Source organism: Rousettus aegyptiacus, unplaced genomic scaffold (genome assembly GCF_014176215.1).
Source record: "Rousettus aegyptiacus isolate mRouAeg1 unplaced genomic scaffold, mRouAeg1.p scaffold_m13_p_10, whole genome shotgun sequence".
NCBI classification, from domain to species: domain Eukaryota; kingdom Metazoa; phylum Chordata; class Mammalia; order Chiroptera; family Pteropodidae; genus Rousettus; species Rousettus aegyptiacus.
Window position 1 is genome coordinate 83,215,752 of NW_023416285.1, and position 18,694 is coordinate 83,234,445.

The following is an 18,694-nucleotide window of genomic DNA, read 5'->3' on the forward strand; positions in this document are numbered from 1 at the left end:
AATCACTACCTGCCACCACTTTTATTCATCTAGAATGCATAAGACACTTAACTCATCATTGACTTTGTCTCTGATTCCCAGATCTACTTGTGCTTTCCTGGGTGACATCAGTAATTGGTGTGTGTGTGTGTGTGTGTGTGTGTGTGTGTGTGTGTGTGTGTGTGTACATGGTACATATATTGTCAGAATAATGTTATACTTATTATTATAAAATGCTATATAAATGTTTATAAAATATGTTACATAAAATATGTTCTATTTATATACTATAAACATATATAACATATTTATTATATTATATAATTTTTAAATATATAATAAGATACATATTCTTTCTGCAGTAACATTATCCAACATACAGTTTAGCCCCAAATTTGTCTAATTGTCTCCAAAAGTCCTTTAGAGCTCTTTTTCTATGCTGTTTTTGTTTTCTATTTTAAATTCAGGATCCTACCAAGGGTTACCTAGTGCATTTGACGGTTCTGTCTCATCTTTCTTAGTTTAAAAAATCCCCTCTTGGAGTCACCTCGTTCAGCTGTATTATATCAACTACTTTCTCGAGTCAAGTTCCTTGCATATAAAGATCACATCTCCTGCACCAGTGCATCCACCCCGTCCCCAAACACCCAGCAGGGGCTTTGCTTAGGGAGGCGATAGAGTAGTGGTTGAGGTCATCGATTCTAAACTCAAGAAGGCCTGTGTTCAAATTCTGGCTCCATCACTTATAATCTAGGTGAGTATCTGCAGTTACTGAGCTTTGTAGACTTAGCCTCCTCATCTATAAAATGGGTCAATGATAGTAATTGCCTTATAAGGTTGCTGTGAAGATTAATGAGAACATAGCATAGCGCTTAGCACAAGGTAAGCATTCCACTAATGCTAGGTCCTGGCATTCTTACTCTAGTGAACACTAACTACATGTCCATAGATACTGCCAGAATATTGGGCAGTACTTCGGGGATGTAATGCTTTTACAGTACATGTGTGTGTCCTGGTGGGGGAGGCGAGAGAATATACTGGAGAGGAGGCAGACCAGGTTGTTGAAATGGGAAGCAGGTAACTCAGTGAAATGCAATTTGAACAGGGACTGAAAAAGCTTAGATTTGGTCCACTGTCCACGTGTGACATTGGGCAAGTCACTTGGTATTCTCCTGTATAGAACTCTGTGATTAGACGGGACATCTCTAAGTTCCACCGTGTTATGGTTCTTGATCCCAAGGTGAAAGAATGCATCTTCTTTTGGGTACAAGCAGATTCTGGGTACAGGTAGATTCTGGAAAAGCAAATAAAGATGGTAGCAGCCATCTTTAGGGACTGCTTCCCCTATGCCACGTCTGGTGTTAAGCACCTCACAAACATTATTTCATTTCATCTCCATGACAACACGGTGGAGCAGTTATTAGTAAACCTTTTTGCACACGTGCACACGAAAGCGTAGGGAGGTCTAGTAACATGAGCAAGGTCACTCAGCTACTGAGTGGCAGAATCAGGATACAAATCTGATTCGAAGACCTCTTTTCTTAGCCATCAGGTTATCTTGCAGAAGAGACAGGTGAGGGGGCCTGAGTGCCTTAGGCCGATAGGACATTTGCTTAGGATTTTTGAAAATAGCTTTTCATGGCCTGCCATTGCTTACATTTCTCGTATACCACATTTCCATCTTATTATGTGCCCTCGATTTCAAAGCTTCACAAAGAGTCTTTTGGGAAAGAAAAAAAAAATTCCCAAGGTCATAGGTAAGCTACAAGTGGTTTAAGGTACTTGATGTCCAAGTCCATGGCAAAGTGAGAAAGCAAATCCAAAATACATATTTCTACATCAATCTTTTTCCCAAATATTTTTAAAAATCTGACATCATCGATTCTAAGAAATTACACAGTATAATTCAGAAACCAATAAGTGAATAAAATTGCACTGGTTAGAACTTAACCAGAGATTTTGGATATGGCTTATTGCTTAGAATTAGTATGGCCATAAATTTGTCTTCCAAACTGAGGTACATTTAAAAGGGAGTGCTGTCAATGATTCCACCAAGAAAATGGGTATAAACTGGGATCGTGCTAGGAAAACTGGGATGTCTGATTACCATACCATAATACCTATGATTTTCCTTTTAAACAACTTGTCAAAGATGCAATATACAGTTAGAATGCTTTGTCACTAGACATACATAAAATGAAAGTGATTTAGAAATGGAATTGTGAGTAAAAAATTGAAAAATTTATAACGTGTAGTTTATTACCTTTCATCAGCCTTAAAACATTGATTCTGGAGTTCTTCCTGTTGTCTTCGCTCTCTTAAATTAGGTTTATGTTCCTTTGGTCCAGAACAACTGGGCAAAAATTCCTTATAGTAGAAATCTTCCAAATCTAATAATTTTCCCTGACTGTAAGTAAACACATAAACACACCATCGTATTAGTTGAATTTTCCATTCATTTAAACTTACAGTATTTACGGAATTTAGGAGTAACATATACATGTCAATAGAAATAGGAGAAGTCCCAGAATATGCAAAAACAGTGTATATCATAAATTAAAAAGAAAACAAAACCTTATCTCTCATCTTTAAGAGAGCGTTAGCTGCTGCAGTGGCTTTTCCTGGTTCTATGTGGTTCCACTTGGCACAATTTCAGTGGTTACTAGATAGCCAGTGGTTACAATGTTCCAGTTTAGCTAGACTAGGTCAGGGTTCACAACAGACGCTTGGGCCACATGAGAAAAGCTAACTTTTATGTACTAATACATAGCATTTTCCAAATTTATTGGTCATCAGTACATTGATACATACATTGTTTCATGATCTTACCTTACTTGCTTCACAAGTAACCTTCTGTCTTCCCCCTACCCACTGGCCTTTAGGGGATTAATTGTTGTGCTAGATTTTAATTCCTAAACATGACATACCCACGGGGTATGTCCTCAACCATTGTAATTCTTGGATCTATTCTGACTATGGCTCTGATGACTGTGGCACTCAGTATCTGAGTCTGATGGGACTTCCTATGAGGTAAACAGGTGCAGGTCTGGAAAACCACCAGGTGTTACAGTGCTTCTGTGGAAGAGTGCTTTTCAAGTTACAGATACCAGTTTATGAATGAACTTTCAGAATGCCACCGACCCATAAATTGGGAACTCTGTGTCCATGCATGCTTAACAGAAGGACCCTTGACTGTTATTAGCCCTGTCTGGAAATTAGATGATTGAAACAGTGGTAAATTACTAAAATAGTAAAGTACTGGTGGGCTGAAATGTCAGAGGAAAAGGAGGGGAACAGGTGAATTTCAGTGTGCCATGCCTGCAGGTCGATGCAAACCATATCCTCCTAACAAATCCGTAAAAGTGAGGCTTTGCACGTCTCAACGAACAAAAAACAAAAAGGAGTTCGGGGAAAGAAAATTCATGGACATGGGCATGGTCAAGTTGCCCAAACAAAACCATATCCAAGAAGAAGGAAAAGCAAATTCCCTATTGGGACGGTACAACTCATTCAGAACTATTTGAGTTCTTAATGTATGCCTTACATTGTGCTAGCTCAGTATACAGTCAATAGGCAAGATCTTATAAATTACATGTAAACCACACGCAGGTATTTATAACAAAATTCTATACAGAGCACACTACTTTCCAAATCTATCCACATGAAATTGGTGATTATTAATCTAATTTGAACTTAAGATTCATATTTTGGTTTGATAATTTTTTGAAATCTGGAAATAATAATTACCTATCTTTCCTTGGTCTTCGTTTTTCTTCTTGGATTGACTTCTAGAGGGAATAAAAGCAATTAAAAAATATATACACTATTATGACCTTAATATAATGTAATTAATATAGTATTATAATCTTAATATATAAATATATTCGCTCCTACAAAGTTTAGAAATGAACAAGTGGCTACGATATTTTTAAAATCTAAAGAAATAGAATTTACTCAAATTCTTTAAATTATGAATGTGCGATTATTTTTACGAGGCCCGGACTGAAATTAATCTTTGCATTTCATACGAAAAAACATGTTTACCACCCAGTCACCAGTATACATGAGATTACATAAAGTCTTTCTACCTACAAATGGGGAGAAAATGTCAGAATTTCTCGAAAATCCATCTCACTTCACAAATGCAGTTGTAATTTAGGCAGATTAATTAGGCTGCTTTGATGTCTTGCTCGTACGTCATCTTTGCAGGTAAAGCTGATGGGCGGATGATGAGAACAGGTGCAAGAGTTCACAGAAGAATGAAATGTGACTTCAACTAGCCTATAGTAGCCCATTTATGGCATAAAGGTAGCAGTGCAGAAATATATGTTCATTTCCAAAATGTTTTCATAGTTGAGAACTTTATGTATCAAGGCACATATTAGAATATGTAGGTATAGATACAATTAGATATATTTTAATCAGTACTTCAGTTTGAACACTCACAAAATGATACCACATTTTGCCTTACATACTAAGCAATACTATCTTTTGCATCGTAACATTAGTAATGTGTATTTACATGTTGCAAGAGTAAATAACGTCTTTTGCGCGCTAAGAAAGCAAATAACCAAACTCACCTTGAACAAGCTAAAGATATCATAATTACAGAAACCCTAGTGCAGATGTCAAGTTGGCTGGCACTGTAAAAGTGCAAGATAATAAAAATGGCAATTAATAATGGTTTGTAAGTATTGAGCGTTTTAGATGCACTGAATTGTTTTTTCCTCATGATATATCATTTGTACTACACTAAAACGTTGGATGAGTCAAACAGTTCATAGTTCCTTTGATTCTTATTTGTTGGTATTTTAGTGAGTGGTTGAGGTAGAAGTGAATACTGAAATGGGAGTAGACCATTCAGGAAATAACAGTGTAAGGGGCAGGACACCAATTACATTCCTGTCCTCCTTCCCATTTCCTATTACTTCACATACTTGACCTCATGCCTTAGGCTCGGAGGTGCTTACAAATAAATTATATTACCAGCGTAAGTACAATGGCCTCTAGCAGTCAGTTAATGATCCCTGGGACCAGGGTGGTGTTTGCCATGTTTGTTGTTGTTGTTTCAATATGACAAAGGTCCTGCCTCCTTGATCCATTACCTGAAAAAAAAGTCTGTCTTGTTCTTGGTAACAACTTTCTATAATCCAAGTATGGTTAAATGATGGCATAATGTTGAGTGACAGCGATCCCCTTCATCTAACCAAGAATCAAACAACGTTCTGCCCTTGCATTCTCGAGCTGGATCAGCATTTCTTTCTGGGAGGTGTATATAAGTTGGTTTTCAGTTATGGGAATTTTTAGAAGAGAAATATACTGTTCAGGTTTATTTCACTCTTGGCTGTGCTAGAATATTCTAATGAAATATAATTCAATAATATTTTCCCAAAAATTATTTAAGATGTCTTATAAGAGAAGCAAATATAATCAAAATGAGAAAATAGAAGTTATAAATGAGAAATGAAGAGGACAAAAATGTGTGAAGATGGAGTCTTACATCCGTCTCTTAGTTTCCTAGCTGTTAAGGTCAAAAGGGAAGCATGAAACTTGCATTCTTTATCATGAAGAAGGAAGCACAAAATTTCACAGGATATGATTTAATATAAATTTTATCACACAGCACTTTATATTAAGGGTATTTATTGCTAAGACAAATGATGCTTTCAATTATAGTTTCGAAATTACAAATTACTAACTTGAAATGGAAATAAAGAAGCAAACGTCCAAAGGCAGTTTCTTATGGAACCGGAGTAGCAAGAGAAAGACAAGGAGACAAACTTGACTCGAGGAGGAGATAGTCCTGTGGGTTTTTCTTGAGGAGGCCTTTGAGAAAACAGATGTTTAGCTCAAAGACTTGGCGGAATAAGCTGCATTACACTCCCTCCCTTTCTTAACTGACATAAATAAGTTTTATGACAAAACTTTAAAATTCACATTCATTCTATCATGGTAGATGCAGTCTTACAAGGATGAAGAAAGTAGCCAAAATATAGGGGAAAAAAATCTTGGAATGGTCCAAATACCCATCGCTGTAGTTCAGGGAAGGTACTGGAGAAAATAATAAACTGTTGGGCTTGAGTCATTCTTTGCTAACGTCCACCCAGCTTCCGAGTGTTGGAGGGAGTGTTGGAGTGGCCTCCTGTACCACAGGGTGTGCATGCCCAGCTAAGCTGTCTCCTCTGTGGCATGCTCCCTAGGCTCGACCTTCGGGATGTAGGAGATTATGAGCGTTAAATCACAGAAGACAGCTGATGTCCACGTTAAGGCCGTGAGAATGACCACAGTAAGAAGCAACACCCAAGGAGGAACAAAAGCTGTAACAGCCATAACAACTGAAAGCACAGCTGTAGGTCACGGCCAGGTTCAGAAGAACTGTTTCCACAGCCCGTCAGAGGAACCATTTCCACAGCCTGGCAGGCCCCTATGAGCCTGCCCTGCAGGGGTGTGTTACTTAATAAATAATTTTCTAGTTCCAGTAATAAGGAGCTCTAACAGTCTACAGGGGAGAGTCAGACAACATGGAAGTAGGGAAATAAGTATTTACAAATGCTCTGAGCCAGGGGACAAAGAGAGACCAGGTGCTGCCTGGGACACAGTGGTCAGGAGAAGCACAGATCCAGATAAAGTGTAGACATTTTTGCTCACGACAGTGACCTGGGGGTATTAAGAAAAGGTTTAAAATGTGCAGCACAATATATTTTAGAAAATTTTCATGAAAACCACTTAAAATTATAGAAAGTGTTTTGAAAGGTAAAGGAAGCAGGGCCTTGTCATAGCTGTAAATTTCACTGACATGTAGCGCCCCAAATCTTGGTAAAGTCCAGATAAATATGAGCTTATAATAAGAAACTAGTGTTTTCACTTATAATAAGAAACTAGTTTTCTGTGTCTTTTTTTTTTTTTTTTCCACTGAAGCTACAGATTTCAAGACTCAGGGTTACAAAAAGGAGTCCAGTTACTAAGAACTCAAGATACATTAAAACACTTTATATTCACTTAAAAAGTAATAGTTCAACGACCAAGTAAGCTTTTGGGGGACAGTGGCTCATTTGTGAGGCTAAGAATCTGCTTCCTAATTCTCAATGCCTGGTTAGTTGTTAGTCATGAACAGGCCTCCTTATTTCAAAGTCTCATATAATTTCTCATATTGGGAACTATCTATCGTTAAAGGTACGGCAATCGATCATCATTTCAGTTGCAGTTAATAAAGGTCACTGAGCATCATTTACTACTTATAGTCAGGGTCAATAGGAAATGTTTGGTACTTTCTCTGCTGTCTGGCCTCGGACGGAGTCTGGACTTCATGCTGAGGGAGTTGCTGAGCTATTAAAGGGTCCATCAAGCGAGGAACACGATCAGATTTACGGTTTAGATACATTTTCTGGTATAGCTGGAGAGGCTGGATTAGGAGCACTAAGGTGGGTCCTGAAGCATTCGGGTGGGGAATGATAATGGTCTGAGGTGAGAGGAGGGAGAGGGAGGACCGCGAGGCTTTGCTGGCGGAAGCCACACTTTAGGGTGACGAATTAGATGTCAGGTGTGAGAGAGAGGGCCAGATTCCGGACGACGCCTGGGTTCTTGGCTTAGGTAACCAAGCAGATGATGGTAGCATTCAGGGAGAACAGCGCCATGAGGGGAAGGGCAGGCCGGCAGGGGTGAGGCCTAGGGGCTCTCATGCTGCACAGGCGAGGGAGAGGAGTCCCGGAGTCAGAAGACCTCAGCACAGTAACGACCGTGACACCTAAGTGGCGGACTCGAGTCTCGGTGTCCTGAGCTGTGAGGTGCCGGTGCCCCCTTAGGGGCTGTTTCTAGGATTAGGTATCACAGTGTATGAGAACACACCTCACGCCAGGCCTGGAATTCAAAAGGTGCTCAATAAACATCTCCTTCTCCCCCTCCTTCCCTTTCTTCCACTTTTACCGTATGTCACCCATTTACCTACAGTCCCTCTCTGGAGAGCGCCTGATGGGATGTACTTCTCCTTCTGGGTTACTATTTGCATATCAGTTTAGACTGACGGGCTAGCAGAAAAAAAAAACTGCCAAGAGGACATGGCAGGCGCAGGACTGTGGGAGAGGCCTGGACAGGGAGGAAGAGGGCCCGGAGGGCAGCAGGTACCCAGATGCTCGGCCTGGGACTGGACAGGGAAGTGTGAGCTGAGCCACGTCTCCCGTCCCTCTGGACAGGCCTAACGCTTCGTGTGGTCAGTTTTGTGGCCGCTATGGCTTCCCGTCTGATAATCAGAGTGAGTCACTTACATGTAGCAAATAATAGTATGTGCAGTCTTCAGGGTTATTTAACGTTTTGGGTTTCCGGGGCCGTCTTGGGGGTCTCAGTATTTTTGGCTCTTCTCCTTTAGAGATACCTACAAGAAAGGTGATCATAAACAGCTATTCAATCACAGACCATTATCAAGCAATGTTTTCCTTTTGGGGTAAATAAAAAATTATACACATACCACTAGGGCTAAAGCTGGGAGAAGGAGGCAATACCTTTGTTCCCCAAACCAACTCTTATCCTATTCCTCACCATGTGCTTCCTTCCGATTAGCTGGTGGTATGGAACTTTGAGAAGTAAGGGAGAGAAGAGGAGGGGAAGAATGAAGAAATGCACAGTTTGGTAATGTGGAATACAGTACTGCATGCAGTTCGGAGGGCGAATAGGGAGAGACAAAGCTGCTGGAAGATCTTTCAAAAGAGGAATTACGCTCACAGAATCTCACGGTCCCCGCCTCCCCCTACCGCCCGCCTTACTTACACAGCGGCGACCCAGCCTGACGTTTGCTTTAAATCGCCACCTCAGGTTATGGCCCAAACAGAGACGTCTGTAAGCCTGACTCTTTTCCTAAAAGCCTAATCTAATCTTTTGCCAAATTTGGAACCGCACACTATTAGAATTTTTTCAGATCTGACTTTAACAACCTTGACCGAGAAAGAATATAAAGTTTGTCATCTTTATCTGCCCTTTTTGTCAACGCGGCCCAGTTCTCGAAGCGGCAGCCACGTCCTCACAGCTCGTGATGATCTGACAGGGTGCCGTCAGTGCTCACTGCAAGGGAACACTTTACATTTACAGAGCTAAGAGGCTTCTTGTGAAATATTTCTGTCTATGTTTTATGATTCTTGATACCCCGTGCCCTGAGCGCATTTGCGAAGGTCATCTGTTCCAGTGCCGACTGTTAAACAGCTTCTATCGGCTCCTGCAAAGGATTATCATTTTAGAACGGATTGCTCGTATCCACTTATGTTACTGATTTGAATCTGAATGGAAAGAAACATAGAAATACAGTGTCAACTTACTATGTTTTTAGAAACATGGAAGTGATCTGTGACTAAATTTTGACTTGCCTCTTAATATTATTTGAAGTCTGGATTAAAATATCGGAACATTACTATTGTAACAAAAATTAATTAAATTGAAGATGACGAAGAATCTGAGTAAATGGCGGAGGAGTGAAAACCAAGTCAGATTCTGGGAATAAAGGAGATCTTGCTCTTGTCTCCATTTTCTCATCAAATTTCCCCCATTCAGTCTGATTTCTATTACCAAGACTCTATTGAAACTGCCTTTGAGAAGGTCAAGGTCACTTTATTGACAAATCCAAAGGCCCTTTATCTGTCCTTATTATCTCTGACTTCTTCATCGTTTAACAGTATCGACCGCTGAGGAGGAGGTTTCTGAGGCCGGACACCTTATCTTATTTATCTCTGTGTCCCTGGCACTTAAGGATATGCCTGGCACATAGTAAATGCTTAATAAAAATTTGCTGAATGAGTAAATAATCCCTTTGCCTTCTGGATTGAATCATCCCCTTCTTGGCTTCTTATACTTTCCAGTTACTCCATGCTGACTTCCCAGTGACTACCTCAGGTCTGACCCTCTCAGCTCCTCTTCCCTCCCTTCCTCCCCAGAGCCCCTGCCCTAATTTCTCATTGAATATTTCTATCTCAAACTCTCAGAGTCAAAGGAACCAGGGGTCGCCTTTCTTCTCCATCTAGAAATCTGTATACCACAGCCTCAGTGGCACCATTACTCCTGTCCCCGGGTTCAGAATATTGATGTCACATTGTTTTAGCCCTCTTCTTCATTTCCTACAAGTGGACAATCAACTGATGTCAATACTTTAATGGTATTTCAGGAAGAAAAATCTGGTTTTCTTTTGTGAGAAATTTCATTTTAAAAAAATTATGATGTTTTCTCCCCTTTCATTGAGCCTAAACTTCTAAATCCAGATTACTTAAAATCTCAGCAGTTTCAATTTTATCTTCCATTCTCCGCTCCAAAATTAATCATCTCCTCTGGTCAGCCTAGTTACCTCATTGAAACTCGACATACCATGTTTATAACTGTACCTTTGCACATTCTCAGCTCATAGAAAGCCTGTCATAGTCTCCCTGAAATCTTAAGCACCTTTCTATGCCTGTCTCCACTCTCTACTCTTCCATGAAATTTTTCACTGAGTACTCAGTGATTTCCCTCTCATGTGAACACCAATAGTACTCATAGCCTGTACAAGTCATTTGACATGTGTTATAGGCTAAATTATGTTTCCTCAAAACTCACATGTTGAAGTCCCAACCCACAGTACCTCAGAATATGACTATATTTGGAGAAAGGGTCTTTAAAGGGAGGTCTTTAGAGTGGGTCCTAATCCAATATGACTGGTGTCCTTACGAGAGATTAGGACACAGACTTATGCAGATAAAGATAATGTAAAGACACGGGGAGAAGATGGTCATCTACAAGCCAAAGAGAGCCCTCAGAAGAAACCAACCTTGCCAACACCTAGTTCTTGAGCATCCAGCCTCCAGAACTGTGAGGAAACAAATTTCTGTTGTTTAAGCCACCAGGTCTGTGAAACTTTATTACAGCAGCCCTAGCAAAATAATATAGAACTTAACTATTTTTACCTGCGATTCGTTTTTTTAAACAATGGGACCTTATGTTTTTGGATAGTAGCGTCACGACTTAGGTTTTGACGCCCTCCTGCCTTGTCACTAGTGATCTGTATGTGGTAGGTGTTTGGAGATAGGAGGTTTGATTGATTCCATTTTAGCTTAGAGACACAGTGCTAAGAGTAGATACTCAATAGACGTTTGTTAACTGGATCATAGATATAAAAATAAATAAATTCCTGATGCTTTAAAGAAACACATTAATAAAAGAACCAGCAAAATTCTTGAAGGAAAACTCGGAAGACTTCATGAACGGTCTGAGGGTAGAAATATCTTAACCGAAACTAAGAAGTCACAAAAAAAAGTGGACATATTTGCCCATTAAAAAACAGAAAAAAACTTTAATATGGCAACAAAATCAAAAGACACATGATAGATGTGGAAAGCTACATTTACAGCACAGTTGACAAATAAAGAGTAGGTATTTCTAAGACATACAGGTGCTAGCAAATGGCTAAAAAAATAAAGACCAACAGAAAAATGAGCAAAGGATATAAACAGGAAATCGAAGACAAGCAAATCTAAAAAATCAACAACAATGGAAGGCACCTGAGCTTGCTAGCAGACAAGAAAATATAAATTAAAATAACAATGAAATATCATTTCATTTATATTAGCAAAGATTTAGACATATTAGCAAAGATTAAAAAGGTTAACGTTTCTGGACAAGATGTCAGAAAAGGTGTATTCTCACAAATTGTTAAAGGAAATGTCAATTGTTAGGGTCTTTTGGGAAAGCAATCTATCAAAAAAAGTCTTTCAACTCAATAACTCCACCCCTGGGGACTTAGTCTATATAATTAAAATCTTAGTATACAAAGACATTTTCAAAGATGTATAGTGTAACATTTTTATAGTGGTGAAAAATTTAAAAAGTGAATATCTAACAATAGGAAAAAGGTTTTATAAATTATTGTGATCTAAATGTAGAATATTACATAGCCAGTAAAAAGAGTGAATCATAGCTACTCCAGTTGATGTGCAGGGATTCCCACTAAGGAACCGAGGGAGAAAAGCAAAGTAAGTGTTTATATTGCGATTTTATTTATACAAAAGAATGGCAACAATCTCTATGTCTGTATGTGTGTATAAGTACATATATGCATATCAGCAAAAAGTATTAAAGAATACATGCTTTATAATAAGGGCTCCCTTAAGGGAGAGTAATGTGGGTTGAGGAGGGAGAATAAGAGAGTGGGCGGAAGGAAACAGGAAAAAAGAGAAAATAAAAAATATTGCATTAAAAAGAATCCTGGAATATATGGTATGGTCACGTTTATGCATGTGGGTATGTGGATATTATAGAGATAAAAATGTCAAAATGTAATGAGCTTTCAGAATTTCTGTTTAGATCTCATATCTTGTAGAATCTGCTTTCGTGTTAGTTCATTGACTTTTTTCCTTTACCAGGACAATCTGAAGCACAGGGCTGAATATTCTTAGTTGAGTATTTTAAAAGGGTGTCTCACCTAAGATACTGCCATCCAAAGTGGGCAGTCAGCAAGTGAAAATTATTAATGAATATATTCAACAGGGTCTGATTGCTTAGATAATTCCCGGGACTATTTTTTATTTTTGAAGAACAAAAATGAGCCTTTCCGTGAGCCTATCTGCATACAAATATTTTCAGAAAGGCATAAGTTTATTTTGCCCTCTAAATTTCTGTTCCTTTGGGGGAGTACAAACACTGTCTGCTAACATCAGTCTAACTCCTTAATTACAAAAGTGACATAAACATTTATAATCATAAATGATCAGCAGCGTATCAATGTTGGCACTAGCAAAATTAGGTTTGTGACTATTTTGTGTGATGTGCATGATAAATATTAGCTGGTAAAGGTTACTGTTATATTAAATAGCCAGAAGGTAAATATTTGTTTATATTCTAGTTCTGGTAATGATTTCATTAGGTGTCTTAGTTTATCAGTGATGAACATTTTTTAAAAATATGGAATGGACAAACATGTCAACATTTTGCATCCAGAAGACAGATTTAAAACTCGTTAATATTCACTTTAGAAAATTAAGTCTAAGTATTATTTTCATTTTAAGGATAATTATGCTATTTTACTTAAGTATATATGCAGAGTATAATTTGCATAAGTATTGCATGTCTAAATCAGATAGTAACAGACCAGAAATGCACTTAGGATATTCTAATTTCTTTACGAAATTAGTTTTTTAGTTTTTGTAAATTTCCATTTACTCCTGACGGTCTGTGAACTTTAAGCAATACAGTGACTTACAGAAAACCTTAGAAGGGAGGCATATTCATTGCTGTACGTCCAAGGCAGAATTCACCCTAGTCAAGGTTGCAACCCGCCTTCTGGAAGCTGCTCCTGCCTTTCACCTCATCTGCCCTGCAGCCAGGCTCATCACTCTTGAAGAGAACTGGATACAGGTTCTGAGCTTGCGGGGGGCTGTTCAGTTTACGTTGCTCTTCTCTGCCTTGCACTGCTTCATGCTGGGCTTCTGGAGGTATTTTCATTTCTTGTGGTTGCCCCTGATTTGACCACTAGCTTTTTCCTTACTCTGTGGGCTATCTGTATTCTTTTGAGTCTACCTGAGAAGAGTCGTAAGACAGGTGCTTCTCCAGGCCTGAGTGTCCTTAACACTTCGGTGTGCCTCACTGTTCGGTGGGTCTGACTCCAGGGAATCCTCTGACCTTCTCAACAGGCAGCTTACCAGCTCTGTCCCTACTCGGCAACGCTCAAACGATTCCTTTGGCTCTTTTCTACCAACTGACCACTGATGCCCAACTGCCAATTTACACACCTGTCTTACCCTTTGTAGGTCATGGGCTTTAAGCTTTTGCCACCCTCTAATTTGCGTATGTCACACTAATATCCAGAACCTCAAAAACTTGAGCATTTACTTTTTTAATTACACTTTTAGATTTAGGTGAGCTGCTTTCCCCAGCCTGGTTCTCATGTCTCTTCTAGTCAGTCACAGGAGAAACAGAGGACAATTGTGCAGCTATTTTTGTGGGGGTGACTAAGAGACATGACCTCTGGGCTATCACTTGTTTCTCAGACGTGATCACAACACACTTTCCCTCGTCTCCACTGGGCGGAGGTCATAGGTTAGGGTGCTCAAAGGTGAGTTAGTTTTGTTCCAGCCCCTGGCGTTAGGTTATACCCTTCCCCCCAGCCATCTTGCATTTATGAGCACAGTCATCAGAGGAGGGCGCCCTAGCTGAGGCAGGTGAGAGAGCACGATGATGGTGTTTGGAGAGTGCCATTTTTGTTGGGTGTGATGCTGAAGTGCATATGACTGTCCATGGAACCACGGATAGAGTCAAACATCCAAAATATATACTTACTTGTCTGGAGAATAAGGAAACCCAAGGGTGGCATTTAAGGCCCCCTAATTACCTCTTGGTTATTTTTCAAGATTATATTGATGTTAATCTGTTTGAAAAATATCTGTGTAGTCAGCTTGAGGTGAATAGCTATGTTAATTTTCCCCAAAGAGCCTAATTTTAAAAAATTATTTCTTGACTATTCATAGTCATTTTCTCAGATTGGCCTTTTAAAAACACAGAACAGAAGAACACTACTTGGTTTTAAACAAGCAACATTTAGTTTTTTCTTGCCCTCTGCTCATACTTTATAACACACAGATATGAGATTCCCATGAAAGGGAAGTGAAATATTCCAGGATTTTAAAAAGCCATTATTCCATATTAGGGCATGTCTGACCACAAGCATGGCTAGAGGGGATGCCAAGAAAGCTTTCAGGAGTCAAGACAGCTGGCAGTAAAGATGACATGCTCGGCGATGATGCTCTAGTCTCATCACACATGGCTGTGTATCAAGCTGTGATAACATTATTCAGATTCTTGATTTTGTACAGACCTGGACTCTGAGGGTCCAAGTCAGCAAAGGATGGAGAGTGTCTGCCCTACTGTTGACTGGGAACCTCGTTCTCGTTCAACGAGCCACTGGTCTTTTCTAGAGCTCTCTACATAGCTGCTCTTGTTAATGAACCATCTCACACGAGGGAAGATTAAGCTGATTTATTCACAGTATTCCAATTCCAATTCTGCTATATTTTATCCTGTAGTTAGATTAGCTAGCAGTTTGCCAAGGTTATTCTTTATAAAATGAGTTTTAAGGGCTGTTAATATTCCACATATGAATGTGTCATTAGTTATTAATCATTTTCTTATTGTCTAATTTTGTTTTTTGCCATATATATAAATTTTTCTTTTTTGGTTCTGAAGTTTTCCTTAGGCTGTGTTCTCAAAAGTGAATTTACTGCGTCAATGATATAAATGATTTCGATGCTATTTTTACATATTGCCAAGTCACTTTTCCAAATGTTGACTCTTTACAGTCTGACTATTACTGTTTGAGAATAATTAGCACATTCTCATCACTATTACTTTTTCATCCTTGCCATTTTGATAAGTAAAAAACAGTAACTTGTTTTAATTGTATTTTTTTTTATTTCTAAGATGATCATATTTGTGCTCTTTTGCTATTTGTGTTTATTCTTCTATAAATTGTCTGTGCTCATTTTTCCACTGGGGGCGTTAATGTTTTTCCTAATAATTGATAAGAACTCTTCATACATTACGTATGTTAACCCTTTTTCCATTTGTTCCAAATATTTTATCCAGTGTATCTTTAGCGCTTTAACTTTTAATGATATTTTCTAATCTCTAGAAAGTTTTAATGTTTATGCAGTCCAAATCCATCGCAATTTTTCTTTGTAATGCTTTTAATTACTTCTTGTGTATTGTCCTTTCCTAAGCAGGGATTGTGAAATATGCTGTTCGTATCATCTGGTTTCTTTATTTTTTTAAATTTAAATTATTAATATATCTGTGAAAAATTTGGGTATTCAACATAAGGGAGGACAACCTGACTTCTCTCCAAATCAGAAAAAATTTTAAGCATTATCCATTCATTTCTTATTGCTTTGCTGTATATCTTTTTGTGACAGGTTTTCAGGAATATTTGGGTCCATTTTGGGGCTAGCTATTCTGTTCCATTAATCTGTGGTTGATTTTTATAACAGAGGCATATGGTTTTAATTATTATAGCTTTATATTATTTACTTTATTATCTAATAAGAAAAGTTCTCATTTATAATTATTCCCCCCCCCCTGAAATTTACAAATAATCTTTAGGGTCATTTTCTTAAGCTCTAAAGAAAATCTCATGGAGATTGAATGCAATTTTTTTAAACCCAGAAATTAATTTTAGAATAGTCATGTTTATAGTATCTTATCTTCCAACTTGGAAACACAGTGTGTCATTCCATTAAGCACCTCTTTTTTTTTTTTTTTTTTTTGTCTCTTTATGGTTTTCTTGCTAGCTTTATTTCAATGTATTAAAACATTTTTTTTTGCTGTTATTTCTAATGAACTCTTTTTCCATTATACATTTTTACAGGAAAGATCATCTATATACCTACATATCCTTGCTGAATTCTATTGCTTGTACCAGTCATTATTTTGGCTCAGTCTTTGCATTTTTAAGGTCAAAATTCATGTTGTTTACTAATACTCCTACAATCCTATACTCTCTTTTTTGATAGTTATGATTTTTAGGAATCTGTAAAGAAAAAACTCAGTTTCCCATGCCACTGATATTTATTGGTTTTTGTGCATTTTAATAAAAATAATTAATGGAAAGTTAAGGAGAAGAATTTTGTTCATTACTCTCCTGTTTCCATGTTAGCTCCTTGTCCTCTGTAGCTTAGAGCAGTGGTCCCCAACCTTTTTAGCACCAGGGACAAGTGCTCCTATGAGAATCTAATGTCTGAGGATCTGAGGTGGAGTTGAGGCAGGTGACCCTAGTGCTAGGGAGTGGCTGCAAATACCGCTGAAGCTTTGCCTCCGGCTGCTCACCTCCTGCTGTGTGGCCAGTCAATAAATAAATGATTCTCACTGAACTGTAAAGTTGTAAATAAAATCATTTCTTTTTCTTGTTTTTCTTTTTTTTCTTTTAAATGAGGCACCCTTTGGTTGACCTCACAGATTGCAAGAACCTTTTCAGTTTACAATCCCTCTTATTTTTTATTTTTTTATGCCTACAGCACCTGGTCTTCCTAGATGGTCTCCCATCTAAGTACTGACCAGGCCCGACCCTGCTTAGCTTCCAAGACCAGATGGGATCGGGCTTGTTCAGGGTGGCATGGCTGTAGAAATCATTTCTTTTTGGATACTGAAGTTTGTCATTTTTAAGACTTTTCAGGAATTAATGTTACTCCTTAGAAGAAAGAAAAATAGCAAATTAACTTAGAAAGATAAGGGTTCATCAGAGGTATGTTGGGTGGGAGGCAATATAACTTCTGAATTCTTTTTACTTTCTACTCTTAATGAAATAATATTCTTATAAAATATATAACTCAACATCATTTGAGCTTCCTGGCTTTCATATGATCATAAGTATGTTTACCAATACATGTAGAAATAACTTTTTGGACAGTTTGCAAAATGCATTTTTAGGTGCCAGTGTTGAGTGGTAAAATGATAGGCATACCAAAAAATAAAGCAGATCAAATCTGCACCACGATTACTGAAAATACTAGGGTTATTGCATGAATCTAAATGCCATAAATATTTAGAAATACATAGAAAATTGCTAATTTCTCCCATTTATTCTGAAAGCAACATAAAAGCATTTTCATTATGTCTTCTGTACATGTGCCTGGCAAAGGACTGCTTTGATTTAATGTTGAATTTACTGATGATGTTATGTCAATGAAGCATGGGAATTATAATAGCGTCCTTATTTGTTGTTCCTACAACCTATTAAATATTGCAGCCTGTTGGATAGTTACAGCTTCTTTGTAAAAAGAGAGGAGAACACGCTTTTGTGTTACCAGGGTTAATTTGTCCTACGATTAATCTCTTTCTTCTCTTTACAATGGTCAGCACAAACTGCCAGATGTACCATAATTAAGAAGAAAAACAAAATCAAAAAGGATCACTCTGCTAACCACTCAGGGAAAAAATAATGCAGTGTCATTGTATACTTATGAACATAACAGCATGGATTAGGATCTATGATCAAATGGCCATGCTCTAGTTACATATAGCCTAGACTATATTTCTCTCAATGAAAATGGAGGTGCAATTAATTTATATCCGTTTCAATTCATAACAATTAATATCAAAACAAAGATATACAGTAAGTTGTTCATGTACTTATTTTATTTTAAAATTTCGTGATTAGCTCCTCAGTTTTCATTTGGACATTATTTCACTCTTGGTACTTCTGCACATTTACACGTCTCACAGAAAGAGAAACCTTATAAGGTTACGGCTCGTTAAAATTTGCAAAATTTAATTATCCTCATTTATTATCCATGTTTCCTAGGGCTTTCTTCAAAGGAGGTAAGAAGCGTTTCCAGGCCACTTTACATAATCCGGCTAAGGCTTATGGAGTTCTTACAACAGAGTTGGATGTAGCAATTATTGGAAGATGACTACAGCCTTTTGAGAAGCATGAGTTTGTTAAAATTTCGAGTGAATCTTAGACTTATTTTAATGAAAGAGTTATTTGTAAATGAGATTGGTTTTGGCTTTTTAAAAGAAATTTTCCATGGAGAAGTAGGGTATGTCATGAAGGACAGAACTGAAAGGGTGGCCTGTTGGACCCATGCTAACAGCTTTCGCAGGGTTCTTAGCCCATATCTGCTTCTGTAGGTGACGGCAGCTATTTGCACTGCTGGGCTCCAAATTCAGTGGTTAGCAATTCTGGCGCCCCTCATAAAGAGACAGGACTTTCATATATTATAAG

The 18,694-nt window shown here is 38.1% G+C and overlaps 1 protein-coding gene and 1 pseudogene across 4 annotated transcripts in view; both read right to left on the minus strand.

The window, feature by feature from the left end:
- MYO3A (myosin IIIA) overlaps positions 1–18,694 on the minus strand; it is a 186,788-nt gene that overhangs the window by 3,817 nt on the left and 164,277 nt on the right. The window contains exons 31-34 of one of the 4 annotated variants that reach the window (XM_016124949.2): positions 8,241–8,347; positions 3,727–3,767; positions 2,243–2,386; positions 381–1,273 (exon numbers count right to left, since the gene is read on the minus strand). In XM_016124949.2, the coding sequence (XP_015980435.2) occupies positions 901–1,273; positions 2,243–2,386; positions 3,727–3,767; positions 8,241–8,347 (665 nt within the window). In that variant the 3' untranslated portion in view covers positions 381–900. Of the gene's footprint in view, positions 1–380; positions 1,274–2,242; positions 2,387–3,726; positions 3,768–8,191; positions 8,348–18,694 lie in introns of those variants that run through there. The other 3 variants (XM_016124960.2, XR_001594451.2, XM_016124979.2) reach the window with 3 other exon arrangements.
- On the minus strand, positions 16,977–17,095 carry LOC118609216 (annotated as a pseudogene).